Source organism: Triturus cristatus, chromosome 10 (genome assembly GCF_964204655.1).
Source record: "Triturus cristatus chromosome 10, aTriCri1.1, whole genome shotgun sequence".
NCBI lineage: Eukaryota > Metazoa > Chordata > Amphibia > Caudata > Salamandridae > Triturus > Triturus cristatus.
In genome coordinates this window covers 1,160,285,001-1,160,305,514 of record NC_140593.1, presented here as the reverse complement: position 1 = coordinate 1,160,305,514, position 20,514 = coordinate 1,160,285,001, and the positions used below count along the sequence as shown (strand labels likewise).

General features: G+C 43.5%; 1 protein-coding gene and 1 non-coding gene across 3 annotated transcripts in view; one reads left to right on the top strand and one right to left on the bottom strand.

Moving 5' to 3' along the window:
• The first annotated feature begins 6,638 nt into the window (after positions 1–6,638).
• Positions 6,639–6,715, top strand: LOC146796824 (small nucleolar RNA SNORD36). Its single transcript, XR_014970200.1, has one exon. It is a non-coding gene; the product is annotated as a small nucleolar RNA SNORD36 (small nucleolar RNA).
• A 6,899-nt stretch (positions 6,716–13,614) lies between these two features.
• LOC146796823 (metalloproteinase inhibitor 1-like) overlaps positions 13,615–20,514 on the bottom strand; it is a 45,081-nt gene continuing 38,181 nt past the window's right edge. For both annotated transcript variants that reach the window (XM_085629559.1, XM_085629560.1), the window contains exon 6: positions 13,615–14,452. In XM_085629559.1, the coding sequence (XP_085485685.1) occupies positions 14,303–14,452 (150 nt within the window). In that variant the 3' untranslated portion in view covers positions 13,615–14,302. The remainder of the gene's footprint in view (positions 14,453–20,514) is intronic.

The window sequence follows — 20,514 nt, the reverse complement described above, 5'->3', positions numbered from 1 at the left end:
GTGTGCGTGTCACTGATGAAGAGACGCACTTGTTAGTGTGTGCATCACTAGAAAGATGCTGACACACAATTAGCCCAAAAGAAAGTGTGTGCATCAATGTCGAATGGTTGGTAATTAAATACAAATGTAGTAAAAACAAAGTGTGCGTAGTGAGGAAATCTGAATTTTGTGATCAGTTATGTCCCCTATCGTAGACCCCAACGGCTCCATGTGCATGCTATAAGTACATGTAAGTTCCCTCCTGCTCCAGTTTTGAAGACGCAAATATATGTGCGTCCACCGTCAACATGTCCTCTTTCAGATCCGCCATGAATGGGTCAGATATTACTTTCCTAAGTATGAAAGGCCACCGACTTTATGTGGTTCACTTTCCACATTTTACAGATTCAGGCGAGTAGGCCCGAATTCTGTCATCAAGCCTTTTCCTGCCTTTTGCCTCTGAAAGCTCCAGTCTGAGCCTGCATCTGTATCCATGAACTTTGCCCTACTCCCTGCGCGGCTAACGGTGCCTGATCCAGCCCGTCGCCTGCCAAAAACTGTATTTCACCTTCAAGATTATCTCCTCCGCTCCTCATCCGATGCATTCCTGTCTAGTAGTTTAGGTAAACATTCCTCTAGCTACCGCGCAAAGGGCCAGGCCTCGCTGTCCTCATGCAAGTAATTCATAGCCCTGTTACCATGGAATATTCCTACCCCCTCGCATCTAGTGTAGACACTTAGACGCTTGTACACGCACTAACAGTCAGTATAGTCAGTATAGAATAGATTCTATCCTAAGAGACCTCTCTTTTTGGATAACACAGTTCTTTAAACATAGGATATTAGATATGATTTGGGATTAGGTTGACATAACCCCAGACTTCTGTCTCCACATGTAGAGCTAAATGTCAAGTCCCCTTCACCCTCTAGTTGCACGTCAATCACACGTCATGCGGCTGCGCGCGCATCTCTGCCAAATATTTCTGCTGACATTGCAGGATTCTCTTATGGATCCACCCACTTGTGACATCATGTATGATGACGTTTATTAAATTACGCCCATGTATACGCCTCTATTAGCTACGTATGCACAGTTTATCTGTATTATCAGCTGTTACGCCTCTTGCATCTGTTTCACTGTAATGTATTTTCTATAAAACTGCCTATCTGTCAATAATATATGCCCTTCCTTCCTGAACTTTCGTGGTGATGGAATAGAATGCCTACAATTCGAATTGTATTCCTTTGTATAGGAATAAAGCCTTTTAAAACCTCTAATACCACGGATTCTGCCTCTTATATTTACTGAGTTATTCTTAATAGACTTTACCGCATAAAAAATAGTACCGGTAACGAAATATTTACCACAGTAGAACAGATGAAGTGACACACTTATAGGTGTGTGCATCACCGAACAGGAAATGAAGTGGATTAAGCAATTTGTACTGTATTCCCCGATGGCATTTGAGATTTCAAAACAAAGTAGCAAAGAAAACTTTTCTGGCTCTGCAGACGCTATAACCCCTTCAGTGCCATGCCCTTTCCCCCTCCTGTGCCGGGCGTTACATTAGCGGGCGGGGTTCATGACGAGATAGTCTCGTCATGGGCACAGCGCAACCGTGCTCCATGACGAGACTATCTCGTCATGGGCACAGAAGAGGTTAAACCAGACATTCCAGCAACAGCTACTGATGTAACAAATCATTCAGCAAATGTTCTGGATTATACTCTAGTCGCTCCACACCTGTTAGAGGGAAATACAAAATTTCAGATAGCCCATAGTGGCAAAAGGGACCATTTTTGCCAAGAGGTTATAATTAACTGGAGGCCGGAGCTTAATGGTACTCTTGAAAAACTATTTCTTTAGAGGACACAATTCTTCAGCCACACAAAATAAAAGGAAACTTGCACTCTCAAACTAAATACGAAGAATGGGTCCAGGCCGAAGGCAATACTCTAATTATCAATGTTCTTCAGCGAAAGGCAAAGGATTAAAGGATCTGATCTGTTCTAGGTGGCCGGAAAATGTAATATCCATGGTAGATACCAGTACAATCAAATTTATCAAAGCAGAACAAATATACGGGACCTAAGGGAGAAACCCAATAATATCACCTCTAACTGCCTGGTATTCGTTAAAGCTAAGAGATCTGTGTAGAGCAATTAAAAAACTAACCAGAAAATCCCAAAAAGGAGGAGCTTTATATTTAAGTGCTGATATTAAAATACAAATGTAACATTTAACAATAACCTATAACGCCAAATGTTAGAAGACAAAACCCAAATTTTAAGCTAGGAGGTGATTTGACATCAATAAATGGATTTATATCAAGGACATCACAGAATTTTGGAGCTTAATTCACAATTTACGCTATAAACAACAATTGGTTCTGTCGGGTGGGCAACAATTTCTTTGTAGCATTTGTTATATAATTGGAAAGGTTACTGAAATCAAGATACAAATGACAGATGAACACACACAAAGAGAACAAGAGAGTGAATATTGTTTCCAAAATGAGCCATATTTTTACTATATGTTTTTTTCAAATATTCAGACACAAGGTTAGAAATTACCAAGTCGAAACTGAATGAACAAAAGGCTGTCCAGTAATTCAATAGATAAAAACGGCGCATGTGAGCGTGATTATAGTGACATAGTGAGTGTGGTGACCAAGTGACAAGATTTTTGTATTTAAATACAAAGATGACAAGCTGCTGTACATATATTTACAATGAAGGCATAGCGAAAAAGATCCAATTTCAAATTCAAATACAATCACCATTAGCTTAATAATTGAATTATATTGTTTTTTTTGCTAGAAGGGCATTTTAGGACATGGATGGACAGAAAAACCGTCGACATTTCAACCCTGACAAACAGCATAAATGGAGAAAGTTAGAAGCAGGTCTTCATCAGGACAAGATGATGCATGGGACAGCCCAATCTCCGATAATTGATTCAATGATCCTGCCGTTGGCCAGATGTCCACAGAGACGGAATGATGCCCTGAAACTTTACAGACACGCTGCGTGTGACATTCTTTGCCACGTTTTGCTGTGATCTTGACAAGACTACTACGGAAAATAAGTTGGATGTATCATCACTGCGCTGAATGTCATTCAACCTCTCCAATCTCCTCGACATTCAGATACCGGATTCATTCCCACTTTCACGTCCAGATGGATGCCCCCTGTGGTGCCTCTCAACTCTAGGCTCCTTTGGGTTCCCCTTTTGGAGTCCTTCAATTATCGAAGATTGGGCTGTCCCATACACCACCCTGTCCTGATAAAGACCCGCTTCTGACTTTCTCCATTTATGCTATTTGTCAGGGTCGAAACGTCGACGGGTTTTCTGTCCATCCATGTCCTAAAATGCCCTTCTAGCAAAAAGACAATATAATTTAATTATTAAGCTAAGGGTGATTGTATTTGAATTTGAAATTGGATCTTTTTCACTATGCCTTCATTGTAAATACATGTACAGCAACTTGTCACCTTTGTGTTTAAATACACAAATCTTGTCACTTTGTCACCACACTCACTATGTCACTTTAATCACGCTCACATGCACCGTTTTTATCTATTGAATTATCGGACAGCCTTTTGTTCATTCACTTTCGTCTTGGTAATTTCTAACCTTGTGTATGAATATTTGAAAAAAACATATAGTAGAAATTTGGCTCATTTTGGGAACAAGATTTACTCTCTTGTTCTCTTTGTGTGTGTTCATCTGTCATTTGTGTCTTGATTTCAATCACCTTTCCAATTATATATAAAATACTACAAAGAAATTGTTGCCCACCCGACAGGACCAATTGTTGTTTATAGCTTATATGCCCAGGTTCTGAGGGATACTGGGTTACCCCATTGTTTTGCACATAATTAACAATTTAGCTTCCCCCGTGAAATCAACAAATTCACAACATGAATAAACCTGTGAGGCTTACATATTACACTTCAACCATGACCACCCTACAGAGAAAGTTTGCCTGCCATTACCTAACCAAGCTCAGGATTGAACACCTCTGCCAGAAGCTGGATAAATAACAAGCAGACCAAGTCCCAAACTCCTGAACTCTGCCTTACAAGTGACTAAAGCGCTCAAGGCATCTTATACAAACAGAACTCCTAGCCCAAATGGTGTCCCTATGGCACTCTTCAAGCTAGATGAAGCCCAGTGGTCTACCACGCTACTGATTCTTTATTCAGGTATATTATCTGATAATGCCATTTCTGATAATTGGTGACGCTCAATCCTCCAACCCATCCACAAGTAGGGCCCAAGAACCACACAATTATAGAACTATTGCCCTACTGGATGCTGAGGCAACAGTATTTGCTAGGATATTACAAGAGAAGCTAGGAGATTGGGCCTCTAATCAAAACATTCTCCTGAATTTCCAGACTGGGTTTAGGACACATTGTAAAACCCTTGATAATATTGCTGCAATCAGCCTAATTTCAAATAAGGCCTTAAAACAAGATTCTTCCTTATATGCCTGCTTTTTAGATTATAGTGTGGCATTTGATAAAGTGAATCGTGGCACCTTGTGGGCGAAACTGCAAACATGGGGTATTCCAGAGCCGCTATTAAATCAGATTGCTGCATACAGAAACATCGGTTCAGATCAAGTTGGGTATTGGGTCTCTTTAAGGATATTACAACTGACCGGGGCCTAAAGCAAGGCTGCGTACTGTATCTTCTACTTTTTAACCTTTATACAGCTGATTTATTAACATCACTTTCCAATTTGAGGACTTACCCACAAAAACTAAGCAGTCAATGTGTGACGCTTTTACAATAAGCAGATCACACTCTGTTGCTTGATCAGACACCAATCAGCCTCCAAAGGCCCAAAATGGTCTCATATATACAATCTTGAAAAAGAATTAAGAATAAATCTGTCCAAAACAGAAATTGTAAATTCTGCAGCTGTAAGACCAAATATTCATGGAGTTTTAACACTCAAACGATTTCAACAACTGAGGCCTAACTGTATTTAGGGGTCTGGATTGATGAGAAATTCAAATTGGACTAACAGTGAACAGCTCCGTTAGCCCAATGTTCTTTTCTTCAACATCAATTGAGGTATATCTCTAACCAATTAAAATACCGGAAAGGCACATACATTTTAGAAATATTTAGAGCCAAAGTAATTCCTGCTCTATTATTTGGTGCTCCAATCTCAGCATCATCGTTGCGTAAGAACCTTGAGAAGTTTTACTCGTGACAAATTAGGGCTAGCTTTCCACTGTCAAAAAGCGCGCCCGGCAGTAAGCTAAGACTTGAATTTGGTCTATCCGATATCACCGCACCAGCTGACCTCAGCTTTGTGAGATACTGATAGAGGCTGAGAATGGCACCTGAAGAGTCCCTAAAAAACTTGATCTGGAAAGACCTGGCAATTTTCCTAACATCCACCAAGTCAATGGGTTGCGGCATCTTAAAAATATTTTGAATAATTACCAGCTTTGGGAGTTGTCGGAGTCCAGTCAGGACTGCAGCCATGTCAAGAAAATTGATATATAAAGTGGACAACCCAATATACCCTTTAGGGCTTGGGTAAATACAAATGTACTGGTAGAAGGATGCCTTCAAGGGATTTTTTTAGAGTACTCTGTTGTATATTTGTTCAATATAGGGTAAATATATCCCTATAGATCAAATCTCGCATGGAGTTCAAATATTGTAGGCTGTACACTATGCTTTTGTCATATATATGTGTATCACCTCAAAGTGGTCAAAACAATTAGTCAAATAATCAAATAATCATAAGAAGCAAAATGTGTGTAGAAAAAGTCAAATTTATATCAATAAATGTTATTTAGGGTACCTAAAATGTGGACAGCTATACATGAGTTCGGAAGGAAAGGAGTACATTCAATAGTTCCTTCACTAAAGATAGATCAAACACTTTTTCTTAACAATATTCAAAAAGTTATGTAGAAAACAGTGTGAAAAGTCGACGTTTCGGTCTTTTAAATTTCAATGCGTAAGACCATCTTCAGGACAAAGTGGATTTAAAAGTTGACCCCTGGAAATATGCTCTTGTATAAATCAAGAGTAGAAGTTTACAATCTCTGCTTTCAACAGTCAATAGTAGAATGATACCTTCTTGTAGCCAATCTTATTGAAATACAGCAGACAAACGCGTGTCTTTATGATTAACAGGATGCTAGTCGTTTGTTAATCAGCCTTCAAGGTGCACAAATTTAGTTTGAAGTATTACTTGTTGTGCACGGACATTTCGACTACTTAATTAGTCAGAAGGCTTAGGGTTCGGAGTGAAGTTCCGAACAGATCTCTTCGTGGAGTATAAATATCTTCCTTCGAATGTTACTGACAGCAGTTCAGCAGTCGTTCAAACGGCAAGAAATCGGGTGACATAAAGTCTTTATGTCACCCGATTTCTTGCCGTTTGAACGACTGCTGAACTGCTGTCAGTTGAAGGCTGAAGGCGGAGATTTTAAACTTCTACTCTTGATTTATACAAGAGCATATTTCCAGGGGTCAACTTTTAAATCCACTTTGTCCTGAAGATGGTCCTGCCGCCTGCTGATCCCAACTTGCCATATTGATGCTTGAGCTTGTCTGGTTTTAAGAGAGGCCTGGCAGCAGTGTTCGCTGTATATTGTTAAAGTTATTGTAAACCCTGAAAGTACTGTGATGTTTTAAATGGCCTATCTTGAAAACATCTTTTGTGAAATGAAACTGACTTTTTAAAACTGATGGACTAGCATATAATGCAGAATTTTTACTTAACTAATTTAATCAAACTTTTAAGAAATCAATTCGGTTTTAATATGGGAACGTAGATCATAGTGTGGTATTTTCTTTTCTGTTAGTTTATTTTAATGGTTTTTATGAATGCATTATTATTATTTTTCAAAGAATAGTGCAAGACACATTTTGTGATATTTTTTCAGTGATTGGATCCAACAGCTAGTCTGCATCCTAAGCCAAAATGACAGAACAGTGATTATAAAAAATAAATATATAAAAGGTAAGATGTAATCATATAAACATTTGCAAATCATCTGTGTTGGGTTTATAACCTAAAAAAAGAAACTCACAGAAGTTATTTGATATTAAAATAAGCAGCAGTAATGACCTTGAAAAAAAGGGTGCCTGTTGGACCTGGCCCTTTCAGCAGGGTTAACCCCAAACATTTTGCCTTCTTCCACCTGTCTTTCTGAACGACTTTTTGTTGGCTTAAGGACTCTGGGCACTTTACCACTGCTAATCAGTGCTAAAGTGCATGTGCTCTCACCCCTAAGACATGGTATGATTGGTTTACTCCTGTTTGGCATATTTAATTTACATGTAAGTCCCTGGTACAGTGGTATGCTATATACTCAGGGCCTGTAAATCAAACCCTACTAGTAGGCCTGCAGCACTGCCTGTGCCACCCACAGAAGTAGCCTTTCAAACCTGTCTCAGGCCTCTGCCACTGCAGGGCCTGCGTGCACAGTTTACTGCCACATTGACTTGGCATTTAAACTTATTTGCCAAGCCTTAAAATCCCCTTTTTCTACATATGGGTCACCCCTGAGGTATGTCCGAGGTAGCCCTATGGAAGGGTGCTGTGTAGGTAAAAGGTAGGACAAGTGCCTTTATTGTGAGGCATGTCCTGGTAGTGACAAACAGCCTATTTGGTTTTTCACTTCTGTGAGGCCCGCTCCATCCATAGGCTAACATGGGGAATTCCCTCGGATGTGTTTGGGTGGTAATTCCTGATAAGAAAGTAGTAGCATGGCCATGCTTTGTATGTATAGAATGGTAGTGAAAAAACATGGTTACTGGTGTAGGTGGATTTTTTATTACTATTTTAGAATTGGCACTTTTTTAAAGTGAGCATTTCTCTGTGATTATAACTCTATGTGGTTTACAGCCTGACTCTATTCCAAAGTCTAGGGTAGAGGGACACTTAAACTTTGTGCATACTTTTCAGACAGTCATCACACATGTTGGACTGGGTGCATCTGCGTACTGAATAGTCTACCTGGACCGGGAGGGAGGGAGGTGGGGCGCACCTACATTTGTATAGGCTGTGCCCTGTCCTCACACAAAGGGCTGGATTATCCCCTACTGATGTCTGGAGTCAGGCTGGGATTGAATGGGGACGTTGTGCACTTCTAAGATTCTTTTGAAGTTACCTCCACATCAAAGACATTTTGTGTATAAGTACAGGGCTCTGACATCACATTTTTTAGATCACTTCTGAACCTGGAAGAACCTCTGCTGGAGTAAAGGCTGCTGCTTACAAAGGATTGTCCCATTGCTGTGACTGACTGTTCCCAGGAACTGCTGCCGTACCTTGCTGCGTTGCCCTGATGGCTGCTGACCTTTGACCCACCAAGAAGGGCCACAGACTGCACCCAGAGTGACTCCAGGGGCATGTTGGCTTGCGAGCACCTCCACCATGGGACTTCATTCCCCTTGAGTCCAGCAGCTGCATGCTCCCCATGGGAACCTATTACCCCACAGCATCTGTGGAGCGTTCCGTTTGTGGCACAAGCGTGTAGAGTGCTATCTGCAGCTCCTTGGATTTCCTTAAGCCACAAACCGGTGCGTGTGGAGCGCAGTTTGTTTGGCTGCCTCTCCGCTCTTTAAGCTGCACACAAGTGCGTGAGCAGATGTGGAATGCCTCACTCCTGGCACTGTGAGCATGTTTGGCAGCAGAAGCTGTTGTTTAAACTACAGCCCCCAGCCGAGGGGGGCTGTGATGGGCAGCCCTGTGGGAAGTAGTGACACCGAGTGTCCCCAACTCTTCCCTGAATGATCCCTGATCCATCTGTCTGGGACCCCTCAGTGGGGCCCCCATTATCGAGAAAGTCGCTACACGGGGAGAAGATCTCTCCTGGTGCCACCTGCTGCTGACTCATAGAGTGGGTACCCAGGGACCAATCTCACCACCCCGTGTCTACACGGAGGACTGCACCCTATCCCACTCTCTTGTGTGCCCCCAAGCACTCGTCAAGAACATGGCCATAACCTCCCAAAAGGGAGCGGCTACATTCCTGAGTTTGGGGACACCACTCCTATTGGCTTACTTTTTTTAGTGGCGACGCGTATTCCCCCATAAAACAGCATCCCAATCTTCCTGCTTCACTTGACAATCGTACGCTAGCTCTGGGTGCATTTTGGTCTTGGTAACAATGGACTTCCTTCACAAACTCCACCTGAGATATGGCTTACCCAGGACTCCCCCGCAATACCTTCTCTGGCTCTTCCCCAAGGCTGCTCTATGAAGTCTAAACAGAGTGGGTGGGAGAGGAGGGGGAATTGCAGTGATTTTTAAAGAGTCTTATACTTGCAGATTTACTCCTGAGAATATTATAGACTGTGAGAGCGCTCTCTTTAAAATTGGACTCAATGATAATTTTACGTACTCAGGGCTGCTAATCTATGGCCCTCCCGGCCCGGCCAAAACCTTTAAGGTATCTCTGATTACTTTGGCCCCTAAGTTGGCGATAAAGGCAGCCAATTTTAATATCATAGGAGATCTGAATCTACACCTTGAACAGCTCACAACACTGTCAGTATTACTTTGTTAGGGGATTAAGGAGCATGTCAATTGACGCAACGCGTTCCTGGTGCATTTCGATGGTCATCTGCTTGACCCTGTTTTCTCTAATATCCCTACGCTAAAGTTCTCTGTTCCTCTCCCTATGGCTTGTCGGACCACTTTCTTATTTCTATATGTCTTGAAGGTTTTAAAAGGGGGCCCCATCCTACTCTCATTGTTAAGCGCCCTTGGCATAAGCTTGATCCCAACAAATTCTGCAATCTTCCTCCATGGTTGGATCACGCATGCCTTAGGCAGCTGTATACTAGCAAATCGAACACACAGAAAAATAATTCACGCCAACCTTTACTCAGTGAGTCTTTCACCTTAGCTACAGAGAGACTATTAAGGCATATCACAAACAAATTCAGAAGTTGAGAGATGTATATGTTGCGGACAAAATACAAAACAGTTATAACCCATCTAAAATGATTTTTTCTCTCCTGAAGGGCTTGACTAAACCCTCACTGACAGCTGATCCTATTCTTTCCTCTAATATCCAATGCTAACAATTAGCCAAATATTTTATTTGGAAAGTAGAACAGATCTATGAGAATTTTTGCTCAGACATTAAGCACTACCACTCAGAGCTGCCTATTAGCCATCCTCCCACACTCCTACATGCCTTACCCTTTTTGTCCTTTGAAGATATTCGTATCCTCTGCAATAAAGTAAAATCCGGTTCCCCCGACGACCCACTTAGGCCCAATCTTTTTCTAAAGTGTCAGGACTTTCTGCTCCCTGCCTGTCTGGAATTGATTAATCTGTTGCTATCATTAGCCGCAGTATCAGCTATGTGGAAACATGCTAAAGTTATTCCTTTACTAAAAAAGCCCACATTGGGTGCTTCCAAGCCTGAAAATGTCCACCCCATCTCTCTTCTATCTTTTCTGGTTAAACTCGTTGAATCATATATTAATGGTATTCTAGCTAATTTTCTAGAGGCTAAGCAGATCTTGGACTCCTCCCAAAATGGCATCAGACCCCAACACAGCACTGAATCCGCACTGCTAGTGGTCACAGAGCACCTGCGTGACACTCTGGACAAGTGTGAATCCTCTGCCTTGATTATGCTTCATCTGAGTGCCGCATTTGACACTGTTCTACATGAGATCCAGCTGCGTCGTCTTCAGGAAATCGGCATTGGGGGAGCGGCACTGACTCGGTTCACCTCTTTTTTAACTGATAGATCTTTCCATGTTATTTCCTCTCCCTATCAGTCTCAGATTCAAAAGCTATGCTATGGGGTCCCCAGGGCACTGCCTTGAGTCTTACCCTGTTCAATATCTATATTCTCCCTTTAGCCCAGATGGAAAAATCACACAATATCACATTAGTATCCTATGTTGATGAAATGCAATTGGTGGTATCCTTCGCTTATAATAATTCTGTGCAGAACTTAGTCAAATTCCAAGAGGACATGACGGCCATTGCTGAGTGGATGGCTGCCAATTGCCTTCAGCACAAGTCCAGCAAATCCGAAATTCTTCTCTAAGGGAAAGATTCCCGTATTTGGAGCAATCACTGGTGGCCTCGCGCACTAGGTTTACCTCAGCAGCCCAAAATAGCGGTAAAGAATCTTGGTGTCTGGGTCGACAATGGTGTGTCTTTTGAAGCCCAAGCAAAATAGATGGTAAGTGTCTGATTTGGACTCCTACGTGGTTTAGAACCCATTCTGGGATTCTTTGTTTCTCACACTCGCCAGATGATTGTCCAGTCTACCATACTCTAGGCTGGATTACTGAAATGTGCTTTTTTGGGGTTCCAAGAAGACGGTGATCAAAAGGACTCAGATAGCCCAGAATGCTGCAGCTCCATTTTTATTCGCCCTTCCTAAATCAGGTTCTATCTCTGGATATATCCATAGGTTGCACTGGCTCCTAGTGGAACAAATAATTATTTTTAAAACCTTTTGTTTCACCCATAAAATTCTAACTCATCAGAGTCCCCCCATACTAGCCAATCTGCTCAGTCCTTATGTCTCTCCGAACCTTACGGTCTGCTAAGCTACATTTAGCTCATGTCCCTCGGGTGAGAAGAGAGAGGGCAGGAGGCCGCTCTTTCTCTGCGACATCCCCCGCCCTGTGGAATACACTGCCTCTGTCTATTAGGACTATTCCTAATCACTGGGCTTTCAGAAGGGTCGTGAAGACTTGGTTGTTCTCTGTCTAATCCTCTGCTTCTTTCGCTGTGTCATCTCCCTAGAATAGCGCTGGGACGCCCCGTTACTTGCGCAGCCGTGCGCTTTACGAATATTCTAACATACCATAAACATAACAAAGAAGTGCTAGAAGCCATCTCCTTTCCCTCCTTTTTAACATGCGCCCGTCCTGATCAGAGGGGATACAGGGCTCTTATACCTGCCAACCTGTTACACATTTGCTTGGAGAACAAACGCTAGCGCTGCCAGCATTGGGGGTGCATTGATTTAGTTTTTGACACGTGGCACACACAGAAGTATAAGCACGGTGCCCTGGGGTTTTCATAATACTGCATGTGCTTTTGTTCTGATAAACTGCAATTCATGTATGTGTCCCTGGACGCATTTGAATTACTTGTACAATTATCATGCTTCATTTACTCATGTGGATACTATGGGCCTCATTGCAATGGAGGCTGTCAGTTTTGAAACCAGCCGAACATTCCGTCTGACTTCCGATGGTCTCAAGGAGCCCATCTGCCAATCGGAACTGGCATGTAATCCCTATGGACGAGGTTTTAGGCCGTCCGGATTATAATGTTGATTTACGTCAGGCTTTCCATGCCGGGCTTTCCGATATGGAAGTCGGAAATTGATTTCGGGGGCCCTTGGCAGGGCCCTCTTCAGCAAACGACCTCCGGTTGGGGGCCGATGTTCATCCCTGCATTGCATGGCAGGCACCTAACTGTCACGCAGTGCAGAAATTAACAAAAACGTTCTTCTCTGTATTGGAGCTTGTGCTGTGGCCGGTTTCCGTCTGCAGCATAAGCTCCCATACAGAAAAGGGTGGTTGCGACCTTCAGCATCTGCAATGGAGTCCGACATTGAAATAAGGCCCTAAGAGATACAGGTGTTTTACTTTCACATTTCATTCCATGATGTCCTAATGTATACTGTTTTCAGCCTTGCAATGTCAGTATAATGAGTATTACTTCAGCGTTGGCATAATATTCACAGTTTTCAAGATTATGCCATTTTGGTCTATGTTTATATGCACAATATACTATATACTTTAAATAAGGCTGAGTGGAGTTTCTTTTGTGGTGCATTCATTTTGTTACGGGTGTGTGGCTACATAAATGCTTTACACATTGCCTCTAATGATAAGCCTGACTGCACTGTGCCAAGCTACCAGGGGTGAGCACAGGTTATCGTTGGTGTATAACTTACTTGCCCTGATAAGAGTAGTGGGTTCTGCCTGGCTCAGGTTCATACCCAAGCCAACCAGACACCCCATTTCTAACAGCGCCTATGATATTTTAATATCTTTAATAAAAGTAAAGGTAGCAGTGCCTTAAATTGAGGCCAAAACAGAAAGACACCACAATAAATCCAGCGACTGATTTATGTATAAAAAGAGACTTTCCAATGACGCTGAGGTTCACGTCATGGTCATAGATACATCAGATCGCAGCCCCCTGCCACTAAAAGTAATTTCCATAAACAAAAGGTATTACAACAATTTCAGTTTTCAAACTAAACACACACATTTTGGACATATTTGTCTTTCAATGATTGTAATATCAATAAAACATATGTTATAACACTTGTATATACTTCAAGTAAAGAAAAAAAGCAGCACTTGTGCATTTGGTGCATATGTGGGAATTTCTGTACTTTCAAGGCAGATCTATAGTTATGTGGATGAAGAGTGTGTCTAAGTGTATCGACACTGTAATGTAGAATTTTGAAGGGCCTTCATCAGGACGAGAAAGGACTCAGCAGGAGATCAATGAGCCACTGGCTGCTAGAGGTGAACTAGATGTCAAAGTACTGTCATATGGCAAAAGCATAACAAAGACAAGGTATCAGACAAACTTCTTACACTGAGGGACTATACTGAGTGAAAATGACACCCGGAAGAAATATTTTATTTTGTTGTTTTATTGTGGGTATTTATAACGTGAAAACAGAGCACCAAAACGTTGCACATACCAAAAAGATACATTACCAACAATTGAGGATACAGACGTGCAGTGAATTGAGGCTAAGAAGTGTGCACAAATACAGAAGAGATCAGATACAGAGGAAGATTCTGCAAAGAACAGGGGAATAATCCTGTGTGTTTTTGGAGAATTAATTGTTCCTCCTCTACAAGCTGTTCTTAAAAGTTGGGGTAATGTTTGTCTTCCAGGCAGTGGTCATCCATCGCCTGGCAGCCGCGGTCCCTACAGGTAGCATGGTGGGGCGGTGGTGGGGCCAGGGGCGTAACACAGGCCCCCGCATCCCCCGCGGTGCGGGGGGGGGGGCCCCAGCTGCAGGGGGCCCCCTCAGAACAGAACTACGGTCTGAGGCCTCCGGATAAAATGCGGAGTGGGGGCCCCTCTGTGTACATTGCAGGGGGCCCCCTTAAACTTTCATCATGCCACTGTTTGGGGGTGGGGGGCTTGATTTCGAGAGACGATGCAGAGGGAAAATGTGTTATTTACTTAATTCGGCATCGTCCCTCGACATGTCCCCCACCCAGCCTCACCGCCCCACCGCTGTTACCTGCACGGACCGCGGCTGCCGCCTGGGTCTTGAATAGTGAGGCCGTCTCTCTGGTACACTAGTCTTAATTAACTTTCTTCCACTGGCAGGTGGTTGAGTTGATGGGGACACAGAACATGTTCTTCAGCTGTTTTTTAGCATCACCACCTGCATATTCATCTATTGTGCAAGTCTTCTGCGCCGTTGAACAATGCGGAGTGGAGCAGGACACGATCTGAAAAAGAAATCAGAAAACAAAATAGGCTGTTAGAATGTATTATTTTACAGCGCGAGCAAGAAACAAAGTATCCCTAAGCTGCGGAACGCTCTCCGCGGAACGCGAAAATGTCAAATTATCGCAATTTCCGCGAGCGGAACGGAAATTTAGCCCAGGCCTACTGTTTACCATGAAGGTACCAAAATAGCTTCCAGATAGGTTAATGTTTTCAAATGTACGTTTTGGTAAAGTGATGCAGAAACTTTCATGAATTGTACGTTCAAAATTGATTTATGGAAAATATTATTTTGTTTAGAGGGTTTAACGATTTGTTAAATAAAAATGATGGGTCATTAGGATCACTTAATTACTTTTCTATCATTAAAACTATAGATAATATTTGTTTAGTTAGCTCTGGAAAAGTAGGAAAATTGAGCCCAGTTATATAAAACGAATTATTTAAAGGTCCGATTATCTCATGAATGAGTAGACTTCAGAAGGTGTGCTCCGAAAAAATGGCTTTAAATAATAATTAAAATTCTATAACGTTTTACGCTAGAAAATACATTCTGCTAATTTCTCTGAAACAACTGTTACAGCTCAAGGAATCACAGAGGCAAGGGAGGGTGAAGTCTGCCTCTAAAATTATCTTATTCAATTTTTTTGACCAGTCTGCAAGTGGCAAAATAGACTCAAATGCGTTTTACTCCCTTTGTAGTGCGTATGTGCATTTGGGACGGAACATATATTCAAAACGTGTGTGTGTGTGCACATATGCGTTCATGTGTGTTTGTGCATGTGAGTGTGTGTTTTTGCGTGTGTGCGTGTGTGTGAACTGCCTAAAAGGTTTCACCTGGTGGCCATTCCCTCTGCAAAGCTCTGAGCATAGGGCTATTTTTTGCACCCACAGGGCACCGTTGCATTGCAGAAGGGGCCACAGATGCATGTGGGGCCCCATCTGTAATACAGATCGCGCTGGCGCACACAGAGCAGCAGTGCAATCTTAAGAGGGCGTTCCTTCATTTGCATGGTGTTGTGGCCCCATGCAAATAGGAAAAACACTTTGCTTCTGCGCCCATGTCATATTATGAATGCACAAAATAGAGTAAGGGAATACCCAGTTGCTCAAGGGGCTGGGGTCAGATGGATGTGGAGGAGAGGCAAAGTGACTGTCAGGCTCATTGACTGTGCACCACGCAGAGATGGCACACAGTCAGAGTCCTGCCCCCCCAAAGGGGGCATCTCTGGAGGAGAGACCTATTGAATAAATGAATGAATTAATGAATTAAAGTTTTGTAGAGCGTGAACTTAGCCCAGGGGCATCAAGGCGCTGCGGAAAGAGATCAGATTAAGAGATGTCTAAAGAGTTCAGAGCTTAAAGGTTAGGACAGGGAAAAGATTAGGACAGGTGAAAAGCCAGGTCTTCAAGGACTTACGAAATGAGGAGTGGGTTTCCATCGTGGAAATTGGGGAAGGAAGGGAATTCCACAGATTAGCCCTTATCAACGAGAAAGCCCTCCCCTCCCACCTGGCGTTCCTAACCCTGGGAACTATTCTTGCTTGCAGATCTCAAGTCCTTGCCGGGAAGATATCTGTTAAACATTTTGTTGATGCCTTCTGACCCCCTATTGTGGACGGCCTTGTGAACCAGACATAAGGCTTTCAACACAATTCTCCTCCCCAACGGGAGCCAGTGCAGGCTTCTGGTGGTAGCTGAAACTGAGTAGAATTTAGGGAGACCCATCACCAGCCTAGCGGCAGCATTCTGCACCAATTGAAGTCAATGAAGAAGTTCCTTGTTTATCCCTAAGTAAAGGGCATTGCAGTAGTCTAACCTAGACACCAAAAGGGCCACCACTGCCTGTTTCCGTGATGGAAGGGAGAGAAAACGTAAGATCTTCCTGAGAGTCCGTATCATCCCAAAACAGGTAGAGACAGTTCTATTTATTTGTGAGCCCAGGGAAAGAGAGGAGTCCACAATAATGCCTAAATTCTTGGCACTAAGACTGAGGCTGGGGCAAGATCCAAGAGAATCAGGCCACCAAGCCTCTGACCAGATATCCATCTTGTCTCCGAAAATTAGGACCTCCGTTTTATACCCATTGAGTCTTAAGTAGTTCTCAACCATCCATGCAGCCACCGCCCGAATGCAGTTTTTAAAATTTACTGCTGAGGCTGAGACACTCTCAGTGATGGAAATCAAAATCCGAGTGTCATCAGCGTAGGAAAGCACTTCTAGGCCAAAAGACCTTACCACGGTGGCGAGCGGGGCTACATAGATATTAAAGAGGGTAGGACTCAATGAGGATCCCTGGGGGACTCCACAAAATAATTGTTTTGGGGCAGAAAGAAATTGGCCCATCTTAACTCTTTGTGAGTGATTCAAGAGTAATGATGAAAGCAGATTGAGTGCAGAGTCCTCTGTCCCAATTTCCCGAAGCCTGCCAACCAGTCTACAAGGAGAGATCTATCAAAGGCTGCCGTCAGGTCCTGGAGGATATGTAGGGTGGTATGACCAGCATCAACCTGTTGTTGAATGTTGTTAAGGACAACGGTTAATGCCGTCTCCGTACTGTTTTCACTCCTGAAACCATGCTGCGAGCCATCAAGCAGTTGGTGTTCCTCCAAGTAAGAACTGAGATGGCAGTTGAGATGTTTTTCCAAGATCTTAGCTGGAACGGGAAGTAGGGAAATAGGCCAATAGTTTTTTAATTCTGTCGGGTCAAGAGAGGCCTTCTTTAACAGAGGTTTTACCACCGCCATTTTCCATGTGGCGGGAAATTGGCCAGATGAGATAACGGTATTGAGGATAGTGGTCAAAGGAGGTGCAATGGCCTCGCTTCCTAATTTCAAGAGGACAAGGTTCGAGGGGAGAGCCAGATCTAATCCCACTTAACAACAACTCAGTATCCTCTTGAAGGATAGGAGGAAAAGAGCGCAAACAGCAGTCCTTCAGGGGTACGACCATAGGATCAGATAGGGGATTAGTTTTAGCTCCCGCAGAGTTTGACTTCTCCAAAGAGGAGTAAATGTCCTTAATTTTGGCATAGAAGAAACCTGCCATTTTATCACAAAGGTCCTGGGAGACCTCGATTTTAACACTAGTTGAGTTGGCTAAAAGGGAATTGATCGTAGTGAAAAGTTCCCTAGGGGATCTAATAGATTCCGTCATCATTGTATAGTAGGAGACCTTTTCCTCATTAATAGCTTGCTTATATTCCCTTAGCCTGAGTTTATGCAGATCCCTTTCAGCTGTAGTAGGGTCCATGCACCACTTTCTTTCCTGATGTCGGCAAACCTGTGTGAGCTTTCTCAACCTCTCAGAAAACCATGGGGCTGAAGGGCGCTTTCTTGCCACATAGTGCTTCTTAAGAGGGGCAAGAGAGTCCAAGGCTGTCGTTAACCCCTCTCAGACATGCCCACTGCAGACAGGTTCAATCAGTCACAGCACCAACCTGCAGGGGGATCTCTGCCCCCCCCCCCTTGAAAATGCAGCCCGGACGTCATCTTCATTGTATAATGCAGGTCGCCCACTTTAATCAGCCTCTCCATGTTTCACTAATGTGCTCCCCATCAGAGCAGAAGCAGGGACAGCACATCCTAACTTGTTTGTGCACATTAAACCCATCTGTTTGTGCATAGGTTTAAATCAGCTGTTATAAGACCTGCTCCCCAGGGCAAATGTTATGTGCGCTAGAGTGTTTTTGAGTTTACAATTTGCACCCAGGTGAAAACGATGACTTATCGGGTAACTATAGAAAGAATCTTGGGATTGTGGACTAAAACTCCACATGAGAGAATATGCGATGTTACATTGCATGCGCTACAACGCATGTGATTACAACGCGGTCGTCACAACGACTGCGTTGTTACAAAGCAAACCATTACATCGCAAGTCATTTCTACGACTTGCTGTAGGGGGCACGCTGGATTTAGGAATAGTATAATTTACTATTCCAACTCCAGTGTGTGCAACAGTGGGAAGGTGTCAGAATAGTAAATTATACTATTCCTTAGTTTAGAGCGCCCCCTGCAGCAATTCGTAGAAACGACTTGCGATGTAATGGCTTGTGTTGAAACAATGCAGTCATTGTAACGACCGCATTGTAATCACATGTGTTGTAGCGCATGCAATGTAAACGCTGTTTCCCCACACGAGACCAGGCTGGAGCATCCAATGGTGACTATCATACTAGAAGCATAAAGGGTCTGGTTTATAGCATGACCCAAGACAGTCCAGCATCTCTGACTACTCCTGTTATGGAGAGGTCAGACATTACTGGTTATTTGTTTATTTATGAGCTTTCCGTAACCATAGACCAGGGTCTGAAAGATGTCAGTGCTTTCGAGTGGGGATCCTGTGCCAGATTCAGATGGCATCTTATGATGAACTGAACCTAAGGTTCACCTTACAGCATATCTCTTTTCAGAAAGCATAACATCTTACACCAATCCAAACACATGCACAGCTCATAACATAGCACAAAAATGTATAAGGCCACAGCAAACTGGTACCAGATTGCACAGACAAACCATATTGTGCTACGTTCTTTGATTTTGATGTTACTTTGATGACCTCCATAGAGGATATTCAGTGGCGCCCAGGGGACAGGATCACAACAATTGCCACCTTCTGAATTTTCCTGCATAACTTCCCTTAATCTATGAAAGTGGGTCCCTATAGGATCTGGAGTGGATAGAAGACTCAGAGTAATGAAGATTGCCGGTGAGTGGTCAGGCTGATTGTGGGGCTTAGGATAGGAGAAAGAGTCCCGCAGGACTGCCACCTTCACCACTGAGCAGGTGACTCAGTGGTGTAACAATAGCCCCTGCAGCTCCCGTGGTGCAGGGGGGGCTCCAAGCTCCAGGGGTCCCCTCCGGCACTGTGCGTGCGGGAGGGTCCCTGGCCTGAGAGCTCCTGACTGAGTCCAGAGTGTTGGGGGGTCACCTCCATGTACTTTGCGGGGGGCGTCACGTTTTCTGACGCGACTGAGGTGACTGATATGGCATGATTGGTAGGGATGGGATCACTGAGGGCATGAGAGTGGAGAGTGAATATGAGGGCGTGGGAGATGGGAGTGACTGGCAGAGCATGACAGCAGAGAGTGACAGGAAGGGCATGAGAGCAGGGAAGGCATAGGAGTATGGCATGACTATGAGGGCACGAGACCAAGGAGTGACCGAGGAGTGAGTGTAAGAGCATGAGAACAGAGAGTGACCGAAAGAGCATAAGAACAGGGAAAGAGTGGTAGAACATTAGAGCAGGGAGGGACAGGAAGGGCATGAGGCAAGTGAGTGACTACAAGGGCATGACAGCACAGAGTGACTGCAAGGGAATGAGAGCAGGGAGTGATCAGTAAGGCATGAGTGCAGCAGGTAGGGCATGGCAGCAGGGGGTGACAGGAAGGGCATGAGAGAGGGAGGGAATGAGAGTACAGCTTGTCTATGAGGGCATAAAACCAGGGAGAGACTGTAAGGGATGAGAGCAGGCAGTGACTGTAAGGCAATGAGATCAGGGAGTGACTAATTGAACATGAGAGCAGGGAGGGACAGGAAGGGCATTAGAGAAGGGAGTGACTATAAGTGCATGAGAGCACAGAGTGACTGTAAGAGAACGAGACCAGGGAGTGACTGGTAGGACATGGAGAAGGGAGTGACAAGAAGGGAATGAGAGCAAGGAGTGACTGGCACGGAATGAGCTCATTGAATGATTAGTAAGGCTTGAGAGGAGGAGGAGACTGGTAGGGCTTGAACAGAAGATGATATTAGGATGAATATATGATGTTACAACGCAAACAATTACAACGCATGCCTTTACAACACGGTTTTTAGATTGCAGATACCATTACAACGCATGATTTTACAACGCATGCCATTACAATGCATTTTTAGAAACTACCATTACAACGCATACCATTACAACACATACCATTACAACATATAATAATTTTGGGGCAACAGTGTGGTAAGTGTTGGATAGTGTAGGGGTAAAAATTACTATTCCCACTTCAGTGAGTGCAACAGTAGGGTAAGTGTTGTATAGTGTAGGGGTAAAAATACTATCCCCCCATGTACCCCAA